This window comes from Callorhinchus milii, unplaced genomic scaffold (genome assembly GCF_018977255.1).
Source record: "Callorhinchus milii isolate IMCB2004 unplaced genomic scaffold, IMCB_Cmil_1.0 Scaffold7, whole genome shotgun sequence".
Classification (NCBI taxonomy): Eukaryota; Metazoa; Chordata; class Chondrichthyes; order Chimaeriformes; family Callorhinchidae; genus Callorhinchus; species Callorhinchus milii.
Window position 1 is genome coordinate 16,018,039 of NW_024704748.1, and position 20,181 is coordinate 16,038,219.

At 36.7% G+C, this 20,181-nt stretch overlaps 1 protein-coding gene across 1 annotated transcript in view; it reads left to right on the forward strand.

Annotated features, from left to right (window-relative positions):
* Positions 1 to 20,181, forward strand: part of LOC103181162 (serine-rich coiled-coil domain-containing protein 2) — a 164,084-nt gene that overhangs the window by 119,300 nt on the left and 24,603 nt on the right. Inside the window, exons 8-9 of the mRNA XM_042336760.1 lie at positions 3,511 to 3,597; positions 14,638 to 14,736. Coding sequence (XP_042192694.1) covers positions 3,511 to 3,597; positions 14,638 to 14,736 — 186 coding nt within the window. The remainder of the gene's footprint in view (positions 1 to 3,510; positions 3,598 to 14,637; positions 14,737 to 20,181) is intronic.

A 20,181-nucleotide genomic window follows, 5' to 3' on the forward strand; every position in this document is an offset into this window, starting at 1 on the left:
CTCGGATTTATTTGTGTGTGCCTCCACAAATATTTTTACAAGATTGTAGCTTTTCTAAAACCTCATTCTATTCTTTTGTGGGCAGGAGTGGAGGGGAGATGGAGGTAAGCTGGATATTCTTGGAGCTAAATTGGCTGGGCCCGAAATAGGCATGTCTCAAAACTTATTTGATCCTGCTTTCGGTCATCTTTGCCCTCCCAACCATCCTTAGCTCCTACCCCAAGCTTAGGTGCCCATGCAGCATTGCCAAGCACTTTAAGACATGCAGCAATATTGCAGTGCTCGAGTTGATGGACCTAAGAGTCAATGTACAGATAACAAAATTTCAAGGTATTGAATCATTTTTTAATATTTGTAAAATTGTATTTTGAGCAAATGACTGTTGTGCTAAACTATTCAGTGTTTTCGATGTTTTAGATACCTGTGAGAAAGTATTAAACTGCAAATGATTAATTACTTCAAAACTTGTGATAAATATGAATATACAACAATTTAAAGTTTAAAGCTACAGAAAAATATTTGATTGCCCATTCCTTACCTCTCATGTTTCTTAACTTCTGACCATTGCATTTATGCTAATGTAATCATGAAAGTTGCCCTTCAGTTTTAATACTCAAACTTACACACTAAGTAAAAATAAATTAAGATGCCACCAGGTTAAGTTTTCCATAAATTACATTAAGTTGTAATAAAATGGCTGATGAAAAACAGCATGGTATAATTTATCATTAAAATGGGTTGACATTCTAAACCTAGGCAGTAAAGAATTGGAAGAAGGCTTGAGAATGAGAAATTCAGCATGTGTTTTAAATAATGTTTTCAAAAGCTAACTAGTTCAGGATACTCTACAGCTTGTGTAAAAGTACAACAAGCAGAGCGGTAGTGCAGTCAAGCCTGGATATGATGAAAGTAGTAGTTTTGAGCGCCTTGGGACATCCTCCCGACGTGAAAGGGGCTATACAAATGTAATCTTGTTGTTGTAAACTGCTTATTTTCTTGTAATAATAATGTACTTAGACAAAACTAGGTAACAAGGTATATGAACAACCACAACAACAGCAAATCGCATTTATATATGTGATGTAGATTTGAATCTAACCTAGACTAGTTGAGATGAAATTGATGTTTATGACGGCTGCAGGATATTCTAAGGCTAAATTAGCATCTCACTCAGCTGACAAAAAAAACATTGTTTTGCAAAACTAACGGTTATCGCATTGAACATAAAATTCCAGAATTACACTAAGAATAACTAAAAAAAATACACTGTGTTACTGCTGATTCACTCACTTTTGTCTTACAAATGCCGACATAAATTACGACGATGGAGGGATTTGAAAATGAGAAAGAGAGAACAAGGATCTTGAATTTGATCCGCAGCGGGATGGTGGTAATAGACAGGTGCGGGAGAGACATGGGCTGCAGTTCAGGATACTCTACAGCTTGTGTAAGAGTATAACAAGCAGAGCGTTAGTGTAGTCAAGCCTGGATGTGATGAAAGCATGGTTGAGGATCTCAGTGGCTGGGGAAGAGATAGGGGCAGAGGTGGGAAATGATATGGAAATGTTTATCTCACCTCCTGATTGTATCAGCACCTGATTGGGAGGTTAAAAGATACCTCCACTGATTCATTGCTCAAAAAATCAAATCATGTTCAGGCAGCATGTGAAATCCAACACTCAAAGCCGTTTTCCTCCACTCACTTGTTTATCAATCTGACACACTAGAAAATCTTAATACTGTAAATCTCAACTTCAAAACCAAATTGCAGGGACATGCTGCCAGAATTCTTCATACCACCGTGTTATCAAGTGCTCTATCAAAGTATATATTTAAGCATTTTATGTCAAAGTCCAACTTGTGAACAGAAAGTTCATTTTACACTTGGTTGTGTATCATGCATCATAGCCTGCTTCAATTAAGGTAAAATTGGACTGATTGTGATGCAGAACAATCTGGGATATTCATGAACCATCCTAGATATGTAAAAATATCAGAAATGTTGGTGTGGTTAAAGGAGGAATATTTAAATTGGGTTAGTTATTTCGTTGATATTCAATTGGCCTTGTGATAGCAATTAAAGCTCTGGGTTGGGTATCATTGCTGTTTTTTTATTCCACAGGCTATAGTGAGTGTTAACTGGATCTTTTCTCAGGATCTTTGAGATATTGAAAAGTTGATGTCGATCCAAAAAAATTCTGTTTCTTTGTAACCTTTCACTTAACTCCAAAGAATTCCCCTGAATAATGCCATGTTGATTTGTGCCTGAGGCATTTTAATGTCTTTGCAGACCCAGAATGCAATCTTTTTTTTCAAATTGAATACAGCCTGAGTAATACACAAGATGGAACAATATTCTGTTGTTTTAAAAAAAATCCAACTAAGTAGATATGGTCTCCAAAAGAAAGAAACCATCAAAGGGAAATCATTTTTTCAAGGTGGGCAAATGAATAGCACCATGAGCGCTGCCAATTGGGCATTAGTTTCTGTGAGGAGTTGAACGTACGATAATGATGCAAAACCAAATAAAATGGTTTATCTGTGCTGTCAATCATATTTTGGCTCATTGTTTGTCATACTACTTGGCCCTGAATTTTTTAACTGTATTATTTGTATTTTAAGGACCTAAAGGTCAAACATTACCTCTAGTTAGATTAGATTCTACAGTGGATCTTTCATTGTATTTTGCCACATTTATGTATTGTTATTTATGTATTTATGTATTGGTTAATGAGGACCATTTCCTACATCATAATTTGTCACTGCGTTTAATTTGACCATTAATATGGTGAATGCAATTTGGTTGCAAGTCCTGGTCATTAACAATTGAGATGAACAACATTGAAGACATCCTGAAGAGCCAAGAATAAATAATCTATTAAGTGGTTATGGCATTGAATTTAGCAACAGTTCCTCAACAAGTGAATAGGAAGGTCTTAAGTTTATTATCACAGTTATTTACAAAAGCAATGTCACGTGTATTGCCTACAGCACCAAAACACTTTTGAGCATAAACATTAGCTTATAATGATGCCAGCACTCTGCATTAATGTTTATATTTTTTCCTGCTGCAAGTAAGAAAACAGATGTTATCAATTCTCCTGTCGTAAAAGGTCTAAATGAAACACATGTTGCCATTTGGATCCACGCAGAATTGGGTTCAACTCCAGTGTCTCTTACTGTCGAGTCATCTGCTGGCTTAACTCAGTTTGAAGAATGACCACAAAATAAGAGGGGGTATCCCATCCCTGTGAAAATGTACAGTATAAGCTGAATAAACATAAGTTGTCGCTTTCAGAAAAGAAACCAAGACAATCCAAACACAATATTTTTTTAAATACTAGTTACTGAAGTGAACCTTTGCCTCAGCAGTTTAGTTAGCTCTGTACTGTAGTCCTGACCCAACTGTCCAGCGCCTTGGGACGTCCTCCCGACGTAAAAGGCACTCTATAAATGGAATCTTGTTGTTGTTGTTGTCTAATAGTCCATTGTTTTTGATATAATGAACAGACAGAGGAGCTCCTCAATGAGATCAAAGAGCTGCAGGAAGAGATGAAAAGGAAGGATGAGATGATTACACAGCTTCAACAGAAACTGGTAAGTCTGACAATAAACTTGAGACTTAGTTCGGATCTATTCAATTACCACTGAATAGGGGAGACCAATAGCTGTAAAGAACACTACATGATTTGGTGGGCACCTGTTTTTAAAATAATCCTCACAATTTAATTGATGAAATCAGAGCCAATTGACCACTAGCATTTCTGTGACCATTCTTGCAAAGATAATTTATGATAACTTATTTGTGAGTCTTTCAGGGCTGATATTTCCCTCTCCCCTCCAACCTTCCCTACACACTCCATATAATTACTTTTAGATCTCTGTTTAGCTGCATTATACGGGTTCGGATGGACACATTAGTTCCAGTTCGAAATGTGTCTTTTTTATTTTGTATACTCATACAGTAAATTTGTCAGGTCAATCATTTGATATTTCTTCAAAGTTTTATAGGAATATACAATGCATCTTCAAGTCAGGAAAGGTAAACCAGTCTGACTGGTGATTCAAGACTTTGTTCCAACATAGTCAGATTTTACTGTGGGGAGAGGAAGAAAGAAATCACAAAAATAAGTGAATTATACTCGACAAAAACTTATTTCATTCCCATAGCCGTTCATTTTTCTTCCTCCACAAATTAGTTTCCATCCTTAAATGCCATTGAAAGTCAGAATTTTAATAGAGGTGGAAAGATTTCATATGATCCTTGTATAAACCATATTGATCAGTGGTGCAACAATCATGTTCAATTGTAAGATCTTTCAGAAGAATTGCTTTAGTTCTATGAACAATATTTGAACTGAAAATATGATATTCCTTAGGAAAAATACATCAATTTAGATAAACATTAAATGACTCAATTAATAGTTGAGTGTGAAAGAACAGACTGTAAATAAGGAAATGCTTCCATTATTTATTGATGTGCTGGAATTTGGCTCAAGAAGTTGGTTACAAGGAGGACTGAAACTGAAAACCTGTTTTTTTAATCAATCTCTTATGTTCACTCTAGCCGAAATATTTGTACTTTACAAAGTTCAGATTTTGTAAAATAATTCAAATGACAGAAATTATCATCTTTGTATTGGTGTTGGTAAAATGGGTAATAACTAAGGTTGTCTGGGCCATAAATCCAAATAAAAGCTAATTGATGGCCTACAAAATACATTCACTGCACTGTGTAATAAACTCTGTGAAGTGCTTTGAGACGTTCTCTGACATGAAAGTCACTTTATCAAATGCAAGGATTATTATTATTTATTATAATTGGGCAACCAGAGAACGGAAACATTTTAAAACATAACTTCTACCATCTCTCACCTCAGCAAATGATGGCAGATACAAGTACTGTACATATTACTTCATCCTTTGAGGGGCTAGATAGAACGAAAGCTTACTGCTGTACTTCATAACATGATTTATATCTACCGGGAGGATTGTTTGTTAAGGGAATGAGATAACCATTGCTTTTCACTACATGGACTATAATCAGCACTTCAGATGTCCAGATATACAACAACTAAGAGTGTTCAGGCAAAAAATGTTTCTCTTGGTTGTGAAGCATTTCCTTGTTATGTTCTGGAAGTAGCTTTCATTGGTAATTCTTGTCTGTAGCTGTGGGGGTTTAGAAACAGATTTCACTGTTTAATGATGTCTGGTTTCAGTACATTCAAAAAACATTTGCTAGGGTTTAACATAAAATGTGTGAATCAAACTAGATTTATTGCAGTGATTATGGAATGCATTCCTGTGTAAATGTTGCATTTTCCTACCTATTGTGTAACAGTTCTGACTTGTCAAATAAATTACCAGAGTGATAATGAAGAGACGCAATGCAAAGGATTGTTTTTTTCACATTTTAAGAGCAGGAAGGACAGATTTAACCATATCTTACTTCAGGTATGAAGGCAATAAAGTGTAACAACCTATTTATTTATAAAATGATCAGTATTGTCTGGGGAGAATTTGTGTGGAAGTGAGACACCAGTTGTTTTTCACTGTGGAATCTGAGCTGTCCAGATATCAACTGGAATTGGTAGTAAAGCAATTGATTGTTCAGTCATTCAGTAACATGTAGATGGTAGTTTTCTCATCAATTTTTATCCACCAAATTTTTATTTTCCCCTCAAGAGGGGGAGAGAAAATTAGTGGATAAAAGTTGGCTTTACCTTCCCTTTCACTGGGGTAATAATAAATAATATAAATTGGTCATTTTCAATCTACGACTGTTTGTGAGATATCACTGTGCGCAATTGGTTGCTGCGTTCGCCCACAAATATACAGTCAATTCACTTTACAGTGTGTTCTGTGAAGCGCTTTGGGACGTCCTCCCGACGTGAAAAGCACTATATCAAATGCAAGGATTATTATTATTATTATTATTAGATTTCCTTCACTGGTCAACCACCTAACACAGTAGTGGTTAAGCAATGATATCTCACCTTACTCAATACAAACAGACAGTATCTGGATATCATGGATGCTTCTCTGCATAAATAAAATCAGTGTAAAATTAGTGCAAATTCTTGCCTCTAAGAGCTTGTGGATTCAAGCCCTATGTCGGGACTTTGAACTCACAATCTACACTAACATTCCAATGCGATATAGGAGGAGTATTGCATTATCAGAGGTTAAGTCATTCAAATGAGATATTCATCTTTTGTTAAGATAGACGTTAAACAATAACAACAAGATTACATTTGTACAGCGTGTTTCACATTGGGAGGACGTCCCAAGGTGCTGGACAGCGTACAGCATTTCAGACCCGAGCTGGGGTCAGGGGAGAGAAGGGAGGGGAGGTGGCCGATGGCATGGTCGAAGAGGAGGATTTTGAGGTGGGACTTGAAGGAGGCTAAGGAGGGGGTGAGGCGGAGTGATTGGGGGACGGAGTTCCAGCGGTTAGGGGCAGAGTGGCTGAAGGCTCTCCTGCCAATGGTTGGCTTGGGGGATGTGGAGCAGGCCGGAGCCGACTGAGCGGAGGGAGCAGGCGGGTTGGTAAAGGGTTAGGAGGTCACAGAGATAGAGTGGGGCAAGACCATTGAGGATTTTGTAGATGAGGACCAGAATTTTGAACTGGATACTCTGAAGGATAGGGAGCCAATGGAGTCGGGCTAGAATGGGGGAGATGGGATCACGGAGTTTGGTGCGGGAGGATACGGGCTGCAGAGTTCTGGATTATCTGCAGCCTGTGGAGGGAGGAGTTGGGAAGGCCGACAAGCAGGGTGTTTGCATAGTCAAGCCTGGAGGTGATGAAGGCAGGAACAAGAGTTCAGCAGCGTGAGGGTCGAACAAGACACCCAGGTTCCTGACTGGCTGGTGAGTTGAAGTGTGCAACCATGGAGGTTGATGCTGCCAGAGCCTGAGGTGCTGAGGCACTGGCACGAGCCAATCAGGAGGGCCTCAGTTTTGTTCACATCCACTGTAGGAAGTTTGCCCTCACCCAGGACTTGATGTCCGACAGGCAGTCTGTCAGGACAGCATTGTTCCTGGAGTTCAGGGTGGAGGCAGAAAGATAGAGTTGGGTGTCATCCGCATACATGTGGAAGTTGACCCCATGTCTGCAGATGATTTCACCAAGGGGGAGCATGTAGATATTAAAGAGGGCCAAGGACAAAGCCCTGGGGGACATCAGACGTGACAGTGCGGGGGCTGGAGGAGAAACCGTTAGATCCCATGGCACTATTCAAAAAGAGAATAGAGGTTCTTCCAGTGTCCTGGTCAACAACTGCATAAATAAAATTGGTCATTTGCTTCATGGCTTTTGATGGGATATTGCCATGCACAAATTGATTCCTGTGTTTTCCTACAAATACACAGTCACGACACTTCACTGTAAAATCCTGTGGAGCGCTTTGAAACACCTTAATGATGCAATAATGAACTATAGCAAATATATGTATTGTTATTATTATAATCCACCAGTGATAACTCTTACTCTATTTTTTCAGAATTTAAAACTTTAAAGATTAATGTGCTCAATCTTCCAGTCAATTGCCTTCAAGATCCAACCAAGCTTTTTGACATTGAGAGAAAACTTTCAGTAAATAATCAATAATCACGCCCAACTCCTTTTCCTTCTCCACTGCTGCAAATAGTCACCCCTTTAATGTGTACATATTTCTTATTTTTGATCAAATATGAATTGTGTTGTATCTATCGACATTAAAATCCATTTGCCATTCTTTGGTTCATCTGCTCAATTGGATCACTTTTTATACAATATTTATCTTCCTTATATTAATTACCTTCCTAAAAAACTTAGTATCAACAACAAATTCTGAAGGTCTCTCTTAAGTAATTTATGAATAGTGTTAACAGCAAGGGACACAGAACAGACCTTCAGAACAGACACAGAACAGACCTTCGCCTTTGTGACGTTCTGCTAATCATTGTTCCTCAGCTGCACCTTTTTCAATTTATCATCACCTTCTGTTTCCTCACCATGAAAACTAAAAGTTCCTTCCTTTTAATTATCAGTACTGTAAAATGCAATAATGATGCAAGCCAAAACTGTACTGTTGTGTGTGTGTTTGTGTGCTTTTTTTTGTGCGCAGGCAAGTGTTGTATAACTAAAAAAAAAGGGTCTCTTCAGTACCAGGTTCTAAGTAAAGCATGAAATATTGCATTTAACCAGTTTGTGACCAGGGCTCAATGTTATGTGCAGGATGTTTCCATTTGAACAATAAAAATTACCCTACTTTGAGTTGGGATTACTCAAAATAACTTGGTACTTTATCTAATAACTTGAGAAAGCCACTAAAATTCAGTCAACTGCTGCAAGCAGCTCATAAGATTCAAATTCACCCAACGTAGGCAAGCATACCCAAGACCCATCCAACTGAGGCACACAAGCCCAATTAAGATCAAAACCGTAATTCAAATTCATACTGTTAAATCAAATGAATTAGTGGAGCAAATAGTTAAGCATTCTATCTTCTGACTTCTCTAATGACCAGCTCCTTAGACTAGCACTATCAGTTTGGAATTGGAACTGAAGTCATTGTACCTTTACTTATTCACTATCTGATTACAGTTTGTTATTTTAAAATTTCAGCAATCCATTGTTATTTCAATCATTGAGTTGAATGAAAATGTAAAAGTAATACTGTATTTTTATCATTGCCTTTCAAAAGAGATAAATAAGTATGCATCACAGAAATGTTCGAAGATGCAATACCAAACATTGTTATTATTTGGACTTCTCGACCTCTCAAAGCGCAAGTGGGCAAAACCGGCAGCCAATTGACACTGCAGTGTCCCGCAAACAGTTGTGGATTGAAAATGACCAATTTCTTATTGTTTTGTTTATTGGAGGAACTATTATTAGGCGTGTGGAGTAAGGAAACTTGCCCAAGGTTTTGCCCTGCCTGGAATTGAACCCAGGTGTCTCGCTTGCAAGGCAAGTGCTCTAACCACTAAGCTACAGGACTCCATGTTCTTAAGTATGTCAAATGCAACATCTAGTTTTTATTCTTTTATCCCTTTACATCTTCAACAGTTTAAAATACAAGATAGTATAGTAGCTTGTGATGCTGCCCATCAACCTGAGCCACACCACAAACACAAACAGTGGTTTATCATGGGGCTAAGAATGTGAACAACCAGCTCAGCTTGATCTCATTTGTGGCCGATGATGGGTTAGATAAGATGTGATGTGCTGATTCACCTTTGATATGATTACTGCAATGCAAACTGAAATTTGCACTGTGCATTCAAGGTCACTGGTCATCTAATTCCAGTAGCTAAAATCAGCTAGTTTCGAACCAAGCTGCTTACTAGCATTGGATCAGAAATGTAAGGATTGCTACCTTTATTAAATGCTGCCCCCAAAGTTTCACATTAGTCCTTAGGCCAACAATATCAAAGGACCACATTATATGTAATGTAAATGTAAACTAAATAAACATTTCTTAAATGCCATCAGTGATTTCTGTTTACTCTAACATGATATAATCACATTTATGGCTGTATTGTTGCCGTGGTTTGCACTATCCTGAATACTAGCTTTCTTACCTTTAAAATTAGAGACATTTTAAATGCAAGACTATGCAGTATTATTAATACTTGGTCACAAAGCGAAAGTGAAACAAGAAGAGCGTTGTGCACAACTACTCTTGCTTTAGAACAATTTAGGCAACATCTGGTTTGAAAGAAAACTCCCTGTAAAATGCCACAAGTGTACAAAGAATTTATTTTCCTTGCATCAGTGCTGCCATGTCAAGGCACTACATGGCCTATGTAAGGAAATTCTCATTTCCAGTTATAGCTAAAACAATTAAATGAGCAAGTTTGTCTCTTTTGCATTAATATGCACCAATATATTCAATACAGTAAACTACTGTAAAGATAAAGAAGTCCAGGACTTCTTCACACTTGGCTTTGGAGGTGAGGATCAAGGGTGCTTCAGAAGGGGCATGGAGGAGGTGATGGGTAGTGGATACAGGATTTTGGGGTTGTTTTTGGCCTTAAGAATGATGTGAATAGAAAAGCGCTCCAAGACGCTGTCCTGCGTGAAGGGTGATATACAAATGCAAGTTGTTGTTCTATATCTCCATTTATTTTGCATTATTTCAGCATGGAGTGCTAATGACTTCTTGAAGATAAATTAGAATCAATTGAGTCCAAAACAAGAGATACATTTTAACATTTTCAGATACAGAACATTATCTAGAATGCTTCAGTGATCCTGTCATTTCAACTAAGTAAATTAGTAAATCAGTTTTCTTGCACTGTTCAGTTCAATAACTCATTGTAGATTGTTTCCCCCATTACAATGTAATTTTTTTCAAAATATGCTCTAACCCAAAAAGAATATTAATGATGGTCATAAGCAGGTTGAATTTGAAAAGCAATTCTGGGGAAACTATATTACTTAAGATGGTTAGTTTCGCCAATCGTAAATCAATATGTATGTAGGCTATAGATTAATTACCTCATTATTGCTCTTGTAAATGCTGATCGGTTAATTGTTCATTTAAACACATCAGTGCAACCTTTCATTTATCACTGTTGCTGCTTACATTCCATCCAGCTCAAATAAATACCATATTGTAAATTATTTTAACTTTTTCAAACTATTGTGTTGTTGAATATATTAACTATTTTTTGTAAATTAGTTTCTAAAATTTCTTATTTTAGAAATAGTGTGTGATCTCAGTTAAATGTTTGAACAAATTGTTAACTAAATTCTTTTGGTTATAAATATTATAACCGAAGACACCCAATTCAAAATACTTTTAAAATTGTAGATGCCAATTTACATCTGTTCAGCCACTCTATTCCTTCCTCCCTCTCTCCAAAGCAGTAAAATGGTTAAATTTAGTCTTGCTTTAAAGGGCCCTGCTTTCATGAGTATATCTTTGACAAAGGTTTTTGTTTGGGTGTACAGAATATTTAGTTTTAAACAACTTTAGAGACTGGTTTTGTAATCAATGAAGAACTGAAACATTAACAATTGTTTATACCATTGTTCAATCAAATGCAAGTATTATTGCTATTAAGTGAAACCTGGAAGTCACAGTAATGCTAAAATGGCAAGTTTTGCTTCTGCTGTGGCTAATTGCATTTGCCAAGCTTGAAGGATTCTCCTCTTATAATTTCACCAGATGAAAGCAGTCCTTAATGCACTGCATAAGTGCATAACAGTTGAATAAATGGAGATAGAATAGCTCTCAGAATTTTCTTCATCAATGGATTCCTCCATTGGTAAAATAATTAGATTAATGTTTGAGTGATGATCATTCGTCAGCACTTGTTTTTTCCTGCTTTTAAACTCAGAATTTTATGTTCTGAAAGAGTGATACATCTGAAGCATTAACTATCTTTCGCTTTCAAATGCCATTGTCATAATATATGTAAAATTGGAAAAATATTCAATTTGTAGGAAGTTATAAATAACATTGTTCAAGAGTAAATGTACTATAGCAGACATGTTTGCTTTTGTTTTGCTGAACGTTTTCTAATTCAAATTGATAGAACTCCAGAGCCTCTTGTTTTAGTGTTCTGTATGTTGCAATATCTTTGGTGCAGACTTCACCTTCAAAGCAACATTAAGAATTGGAATTTTACAAACTACTGGAACATGACTTTAATCCTTTCTAGTTCCACTACCAGTGTATCTAGCTACTTACAACCAAATAAATAACAACCGAAAAGTTGTCCATTTCATGGGAAAGACTAATGAGCTCTATCACCAGTTTCACCTAGATTTAATGCAATTGTAATATAATAATAATCCTTCCATTAGATATAGTGCTTTATCACATCATTGAGATGTCTCAAAGCACTTCACAGAATATATTGTAAAGTGGAATTACAGTATTTTGTGGACAAAATGCAGCAGCCAGTTACGCACAGCAATGTCCCACAAACATTTTTTTCCTACTTACTGCTAGGTAAACCGAGGTGCTTGGAGTAAGGAAACTTGCCTAAGGTTTTGCCCTGCCCGGCAATTGAACCTGGGTGCTAACTACGACACTATGGTACTCCACATATGTTCCAAGAAACTTTAAAAAGTACCAGTGAAAAATCCTTGATAGGGCAGGCTTTCCAAGCTGTACTAACTGGCTAGAGATTGAGAGGGTTTTCAACTTCACACCCTCTTAGCCACCCAAAGTCTTGATCATGCAATTTATTTTATTATTATTTATTATTATTTTCACAGATCCATCTTTTAGGGTAAATCATTGTTTAGAGTGCAGGACTGTAAAACATCTGAAGGAGGTCTGGTTTTCATGTCAGGAAGAGACCCTGCCTTGTTTCCAATTAATATAATAATAAGCTAATATAAAGTTTTAAGGTCTAGAATCGTCCTTGTTGCTCCTGTCTTTGCCAAATTTGTTAATCTCCTTTTGTGGATAGGATGCTCAAAACTGCACATTACCTTCCAAATGTGCCCTCATCATCCATCCATACATGGTGAAACTTCTTTTCACTTGTGGTCAATGCCATCAAAGTATAATTTAGTATTTGATTAGGTTTGTTGGCTAGAATTGGCTGGAAGTCAACAAATAAATATTTGTTTGCAGCTTGTGCATTTCCAACTCACAAGTTAATTTTTAAATCAATTGAATTGCTCTGGAAGCTTCTAAATAGTTAATTTTTACAAAAAGTTAATATTTGTACAAAGGATGATAGGATCACAGGTGATCTAGAGGCCACTGCAAGGTTAGAATAATTTATTGTGGCTTAGTTATATGGCTCAACATGCAAGCCGATTATTTGATTAACAACAACAACGACGACTTGCATTTATATCATGCCCTCCATGCCGGGTGGCATCCCAGAGCAATTAGCTTTGTTGATAGCAACTTCACTTTGTCTGATAATCTTCAGTGAAAGATCACATTAAAATCCTATTCTTTTTTTATCTCTGTTCATGGACATCCTTGCATGGTTTGGATATGTTTTCTGGGTATTGTTCAATGTAGCTCAGTGGTTAGAGCACTCGCCTTGCAAGCGAGACACCTGAGTTCAATTCCAGACAGGGCAAAATCTTGGGCAAGGTTTCCTTACTCCACACGCCTAATAATAATCCCTCCAAAAAACAAAACAATAATAAATTGGTCATTTTCATTCCAAGAATGTTTGAGGGACACTGCTGTACGCAATTGGCTGCCGTGTTTCGCCCACAAATATACCGTCAATTCACTTTACAGCATATTCTGTGAAGTGCTTTGAGACTCTAGAAGACGTGAAAAGTGCTACATCAAATTCAAGGATTATTATTATTATTATTATGCATAACATATTTATCCTCATTAAAATCTATCTTCATTTCTTGGCTCACCTGTTTGTTGGTTCAGATATTTATGGTCTTTATGTAGTTCAATTAATGACCTATTTCAACTACAGTATAGCTCTTGAGACATTCTTCTTGCTGCAGAATGTACTGTCACAGTTGATAATTACTAGATCTATGGGACCCAACATGGTTTCTTTGTAAGTGTTCATTTATACCCTGTTCCCTTTCACATAGAAAATGCATTTCATGAGTGACTGTGAAGAACATTATATAACGTAAAATATTCTATGTCAGTCTTTATATGGTACAAATAATTATGAATAGTACAGTTCTTCATTTTAATTACTGAATTACCTCAGTGAGCTGAGAAGACCTGTCATTGACCAGGACACTATAAAGGAAGCCATCTAGCAGCTGGTGAAAGAACAAATTTTCCTGTTCTTTTGGTAGTGTACACTCCATCTGTTCCTGATTAGAATAAGGACATTATGATAAGGATAGCAACTCATTACTGCAAGAGATTGTTTTGCCTCAGGATGTATGACACGGCATGACATCTCCTGAATCTTTGTCCATTAAATGTATTATTAATGAGTACATAATTAAATATTTTTCCACTAGTATTTACTCACCACATGACAAATTATGGATTTCTTTATTACTAATTCATCAATAGCCACATTGAAATACAACACACCCGGTGTAAGTAACATATTTGGAAACAATACAAAAGCTGGCGAGGCGCGCAGTATTTTATGTGGAGTTTGCAGAGAAAAATATGCCAAAGGTAATGTCATAATGCCATTATAAAATTAAAGAGCATCATTATTTTCAATAGGATATAATACAGCAACCATTGTTCTGGGAGCTATGGAGTGTCCAATAAAATCTAGAATGCCAGGGAAATTCTTACAAGAGTGGTAGAGTATTCTTGACTGAAATATGAAAGCAGACATACCTATGATTGATATGCAAAGTCATAAATATTTATGTGAAACGACAATAATAAAATAGTAAAGTGCCATTCTATTGATGTCATCACATTAACAGTGAAACATCTAATTTTATTTTAACAAGGGGCATTATATCTAGTGGAGGATAGCTTAATAACAGCAACTTTTTAGTTTGAGACCCAATTAGAATTTGAACTTGTTTTGATATTGACTGGTTTCGAACTGTTCATTTTTGGATGCTTTCATTAAATGGCTTTTGCAGGGGTGATTAGGCTATTAGAGTGCAGCAGAGTCCCAAAGTGATGTTAGTGACTAAAATGTCTAGAATAGTGGTACGTAGAATGAACAGTCTTATTAGACTAACTCTTATTTTTTGATTCCACACAGAGCATAAAGTGTAATTGTCAAAAAGAGAGCCATGACATAAAAGGAGTAGCGGCTTCATGTGTTGATAAGACTACCCAAACTGCCCATAAAGGAACTCATGTAAGTTCGACTCTTCTGTGCATCTGGTGCTATCTCAACACCTTATGTGCATTTTTTGTGCTTATCATTCATTCTCTGTAACTCTACATCTTGATTCAATGCTTCATGTACCCTTAATTAGATTTTTAGAAAGCAACATGTTACTTAAATACCAATTTAAGAACATTTTGATTTTAAATGATTTCTGCTCTATTTAAAATGGTAAATTTGAATAATTTTTCATAAAATAATCTCTGCAGTGTCACATTGTATACATTTAATTTTGATTTGGGGAATAAAAAAGCTTTCATCACAAGAATAACAAAACTTTTCTCTCTCCAGTGTCTGACAGAAGGTTGCAATAAAATTCTACATGCTACAGAATTGTATTGTCAAATACCAAACATACTAGAGAGCTACTGAGTAATCAGCAGGGAGAGAAGAACAAAATCAATAGATGTGTTCACCATGAGCAATTTTGCACACCTCCTTGTAATTATCCAAAGGATTGACAGAAACCTGATTTCAGGTCTCTTTCTTGCATGCTTTGTCAAGGAAGATGCATAGTCAGGCAGTACAAAACACTCCCTGGAATGGTCTGAGGTCGAGTTTAATACAACAGATCCAAACTCGAGTAAAGTAAGAGATAGAAAGACACAATGTGAATGCTGGAAATAAAAGCTGAAAGTACTAGAAATGCACAGCAGATCAATTAGCTTCTGAAAGAGTTTGGGGGTACTCATAAAATGCTGATCCATGCTGATCAACTCTTGTGCATTTCTAGCATGTTCTGGTTTCACTGAGTAAATTCAGATTTTGAAATGATTCTCTGTAACTAATCCTTGATTAATACAAATTGTGTGGCAATTAGAATACACCCCAGGAGCTAATCCCCTTCTTACAAGAACCGTGCAGTTTTACATATTCCAGATATTTCTACTTGTAGAATAGATTAAATTGTAGACCTATCCATTAAAATAACACATTTGCTGAAGGAACAGAAATCTAGATTCATGCTCATCAATTAAGGATTCATACTTTTCAGGACAAAATTGCAAGGTTTATAAATTATCATCTATTGAAATAAGATACATGATGTATTTGTTGGACAGTTAAAGGAGCAACTTGTCCACTAACAGTAAATTTACACTCAATAAGTACCGTGCAAGATCATTTTCATTTTTCAGTTAATTGAGGCTTGGGGGTTGTAATAAATGTAATAATTTGGGGGAGTTGTAATAAATGTAGTTGAGCAAGTAACAGTTGCCATTTTAACTGCAATTCTGATCCTCACTATTGCTTTGTACAAGTGTTTGTTTTCTTGGTACCAGCCAGTTGAATCACAATGGTCTTTCTGTTCCTACGCATTTCTATCTTACAAAGAAGATTTTTAATAAGTATTTAGTAATTCTCTATTAATGTTGATATTCATTTATTTGAAAACAGGGGGACATGAAGCATTTGGAATAGCCCATCATCAGTATGCTCATCAGAAACAATCCCTACTTCATATGTTATATAGTGCACAAATGCTATTACAAGTATGATGAATGGGTATTGTCACCTGAAAAGTTATTGGTAGGGGTGCCATTTGTAAATGCCTGAAACAATAATGGCTTTGGGTTGTAATGATTTTCACATGTGAAATGTTACATTCATTACATGTATATTATTATCAACCCAAACTATATCCTTTTCTGAGTTATTTCCATTTTAAAAAAATACAGATCTCCTTTAAAGCATTGTTACCAGTTTACTCAAGGTCATTTAAAATACCAAATACAGTATATTAAATAATAAGGTTACAATATGCATTTTACATTTGTTTTGAGTGCCATTCGAGTTACTCCTTGGACTTCCAGTTCCCAATTCACGCTGATCTTTGATCTTTCATCTATATTATGTGCACGCTACTATTCTCAGGATAATGGTGATATTGATTTTTTTTAAATCTATAGTATAAAGAATAAGAATTTTATAATTTTCAATTGTTATGTTGTTTTCAAGCTTCTCAGGTTTTACTCATGTCTTTGAAAAAGCAAAGAACCTCTTGTTTGAGTTAATTTCTTCTAGCTTTCAGTCACCTTTCAACTATCCTAGCATCTTTTGAAAAGTTTTGTTTTACTTGACCAGATGTTTGGTATATTACATGACCACTTTGCTCAGAATGAAAAGTAGCATTATAGAGTCATTTTCAACCTGTACCATGATATCAGTCTTGCAGATATACATGTTATTACTCCTGTAAAAGCATGCTGGGACCGGATCTGTTAACTGTCAGCCATGTTTATAAACCAACCATTAATTTTCTAAGTTAGTGATAATAACTCAGATGGTGTTGCCAGATGAATTAGACTCTTCCATTAATAATAGTTTAATAGAACTGATAGACACAACAACAACAACAACAACCAAATTACATTTGTAAAACGCCTTTCACGTCGGGAAGACACCGTGGAAAGGTACAATCATAACTGGCGCTGCAGGAAGCAACTCCTAAGTTGTTCAGAAGTACTGGATATTTGAGGTCCCTGTCATGTCCCACATCACTTCTGGTTTGTATCATTTTAGTTTTTCCAAAGTTCTAGCTAGGTTCATATACCACTGGTGCAAAAGATTCCACATGTGTAATACCCAGACTCATTCAGAAAATTTGAATCACTTAAAAGTAAGATATTTGAATTTTACTCTTCTCTGTAAATGAAGAACATTGCACAACACAGAAATACTAATGCCTATGTAATTTCTTGGAAAGCAATGTAACATTATTTTTTTTTGGAGGATCCTGTGCATGTGTAGGTCCAGCTTAGTAACTCGTGTCCGTGGTCCATGCATACATGGAGCAATGTATACTGAAGCTGGGGCATAATTCCACCAAATGGAAATTATCTGGTATCTAAGTAGTCATCAGTCATATTTCAATCTACATAATGAGTGTTATCAAACTATTTGACATTGGAGGGCATCACATACTTTTCCACCTTTGGTTCGTGGCTAGGACCTGGGAGCAGTTTTTCCTAAACGTTTTTNCCCACTCCCTAGTCCAGGAGGACTGCAGTCAACTACTATGCTGGAACAACTGCCCTTGCTGAAATCAGCTAATTTAGCACAAAGAAGGGTTCCAGTGTGTGAATTTCTGCTTTGCATAGATTAATGTTCTATCAGATGGCGTTACTGTGTACACTAGGCCACCAAAGAAGACAATTATGTGCTTTGTAAACCTCAGAACAATGTTCATTAATGTACCGATGTGATGTTTCTTTCCATGATCATATTCTCTGAATCAGGTTACTAATCTCTGCCAAATTGAGTTATTTTGTGCATTGAGACCATGCCCACTAGGAATGGAGCTAAATGTGCTCAAACCCATTTTGTTCTGACAGCCGAAAAAGGAGGCTCCCATGCTGCTGTTCTACCTTGATTTGATCATAAACCCAGAGATAGAGTTTCCTTTATCAGCAATGAAACAGAGTCCTAAAGGTAATTGGAGTAGACGGGATTGAGGCAGGCAATGGAGTAAGGTTATAACTATTTATAATTGGTGCCATCTTCCCATAGTTATGTTTGGTTAGACTCTCATTCTTTACTTGCCTTTTATGATTCATTCATTAATTTAGCCAGATAAAATTTGTTCACTTCATGGTTGTTTGCGGGACATTACTGTACACAAATTGGCTGCCGTGTTCACCTAAAAATTGACTCGGTCACTACACTTTACAGTGAATTCTGTGAAGGGCTTTGAGATATGCTCCTGAAATGAAAGGCACTGCAACAAATGTAAGGATTATTATTATTTTCGTCCTTACGCACACCCCAAACTGTTCACTACCTTTGCCACATATTGCCTCCCAATTACTCTCATCCAACCATACTCCTTTGCTAATTATTCCTTTCCTGTCACTTTTGCCCAAATCCAATCTTCATCTGGCTCTAATGTCCTCTCTCAGTCAAGCCTCCCTGTTTCCCTTAGACACTGGGACTTGACTGTGCACCTGTCCACCCCTATTCCTCCATGGTGGTGTTTTCTGGTTAGTCCAGATTTCTCTTCTCAATGCAGCCTACACTGATAGCCACCCTGCAAATTGCACTGTTGGGTCATGCACATTCCACCGACGATAAGCAAACCAAGCAGTAGTGAATTTTAAATTAGAGCTCTGCTTCTCTGTATTCCTTTATTTGGTGTGATCCTGCTCATCTAACGTGTAACTTGATAACACCAATTGAATAATATTGTGCTCATGAGAGAAAGGATTTTCAATAAAAACTATATTGTTGGTTTGAACTTCCAACCAACAACTCTCCAGCTGTGCTGGTGACAAACAGATTAGATGGCAACTTTACCCAAGGTTAAACAGCAAGGAGTTTAATAATATACTGTGCATTCCAATCGGGAGGATATTATTTATAATGATCTACAACCTTGTTCTGTAAAATCTGCTTACTCAAGCCTTTGCAATCCCTATATATTTAACCAAAAATATTTTAAATGGTTTGCTCTTACTCTATCCTTTCCTCTACACAGATCCTCAGGAGTAATTTGTGAAAAGATGAGATTTTATAGACCTACATTAATGGCAACTATCACAGTTTAAGTGTGAATACTATTTTAAAATAATTGAATTTCTGCCTCAATGTCAGGATTTAATGAGGCCACTTCATTCTGTGAAGATAAGTCATAAGGGAAAAAGCAGGAAACCAAATTCTTTCTCACATCCAGCCTTAGATTACAAATAATAAATAATAAAACGGCCTTTTGCACTTTCCCTCCAATAAATTTTATTAGAGTGTACCAATTGTTTACTTCCTTTTTGAGCTGAAAAAGGTGAATTGACATTTTTTCCTTAGCATTCATTGTTGTGCCAATAATATTAGATAGCAAAGGCTCAATATGAATACTGAAAGAGAAGTGGATGCTTGAGTGACAAGGCATGTTGACCTTTGACAACCTTTATCTTTTTGAATTCGAACAGCATTGCTGAACATTTTATGAACCACATAAAGGTGGCCATCATTTGCTGTTAATGATGTGTTGGCTTGTAAGGAAGGATAATGATCTGCAGTAAATTATATGTTTATTATATTTTTATGTACGCATGGCCCTTTTAGTATACAGCTGATTTTAGTGAAGGCTCATTTAAGCTTGCAACAACAACAACAAAATTACATTTGTAGAGCGCCTTTCACGTCGGGAGGACGTCCCAAAGCGCTGAACAGTCAGTTGTCGGGGCCCAAGCATGGGGAGGGGTGGTGTAGGGGTGAGGGAAGTCAGAGAGGTGGGAGGGAGACCAAAGACACGGTCGAAGAGAAGGGTCTTGAGACCGGCCTTGAAGGAGGAAAGAGAGGAAGCGAGGCGAAGGGACCGTGGGATGGAGTTCTAAAGTGTGGGGGCAGAGAGTTGAAAGCCTTGCCATCGATGGTAGGGCGGGTAGGGCGGGAGACATGCAGCAGGCCTGAGCCTGATGAGCG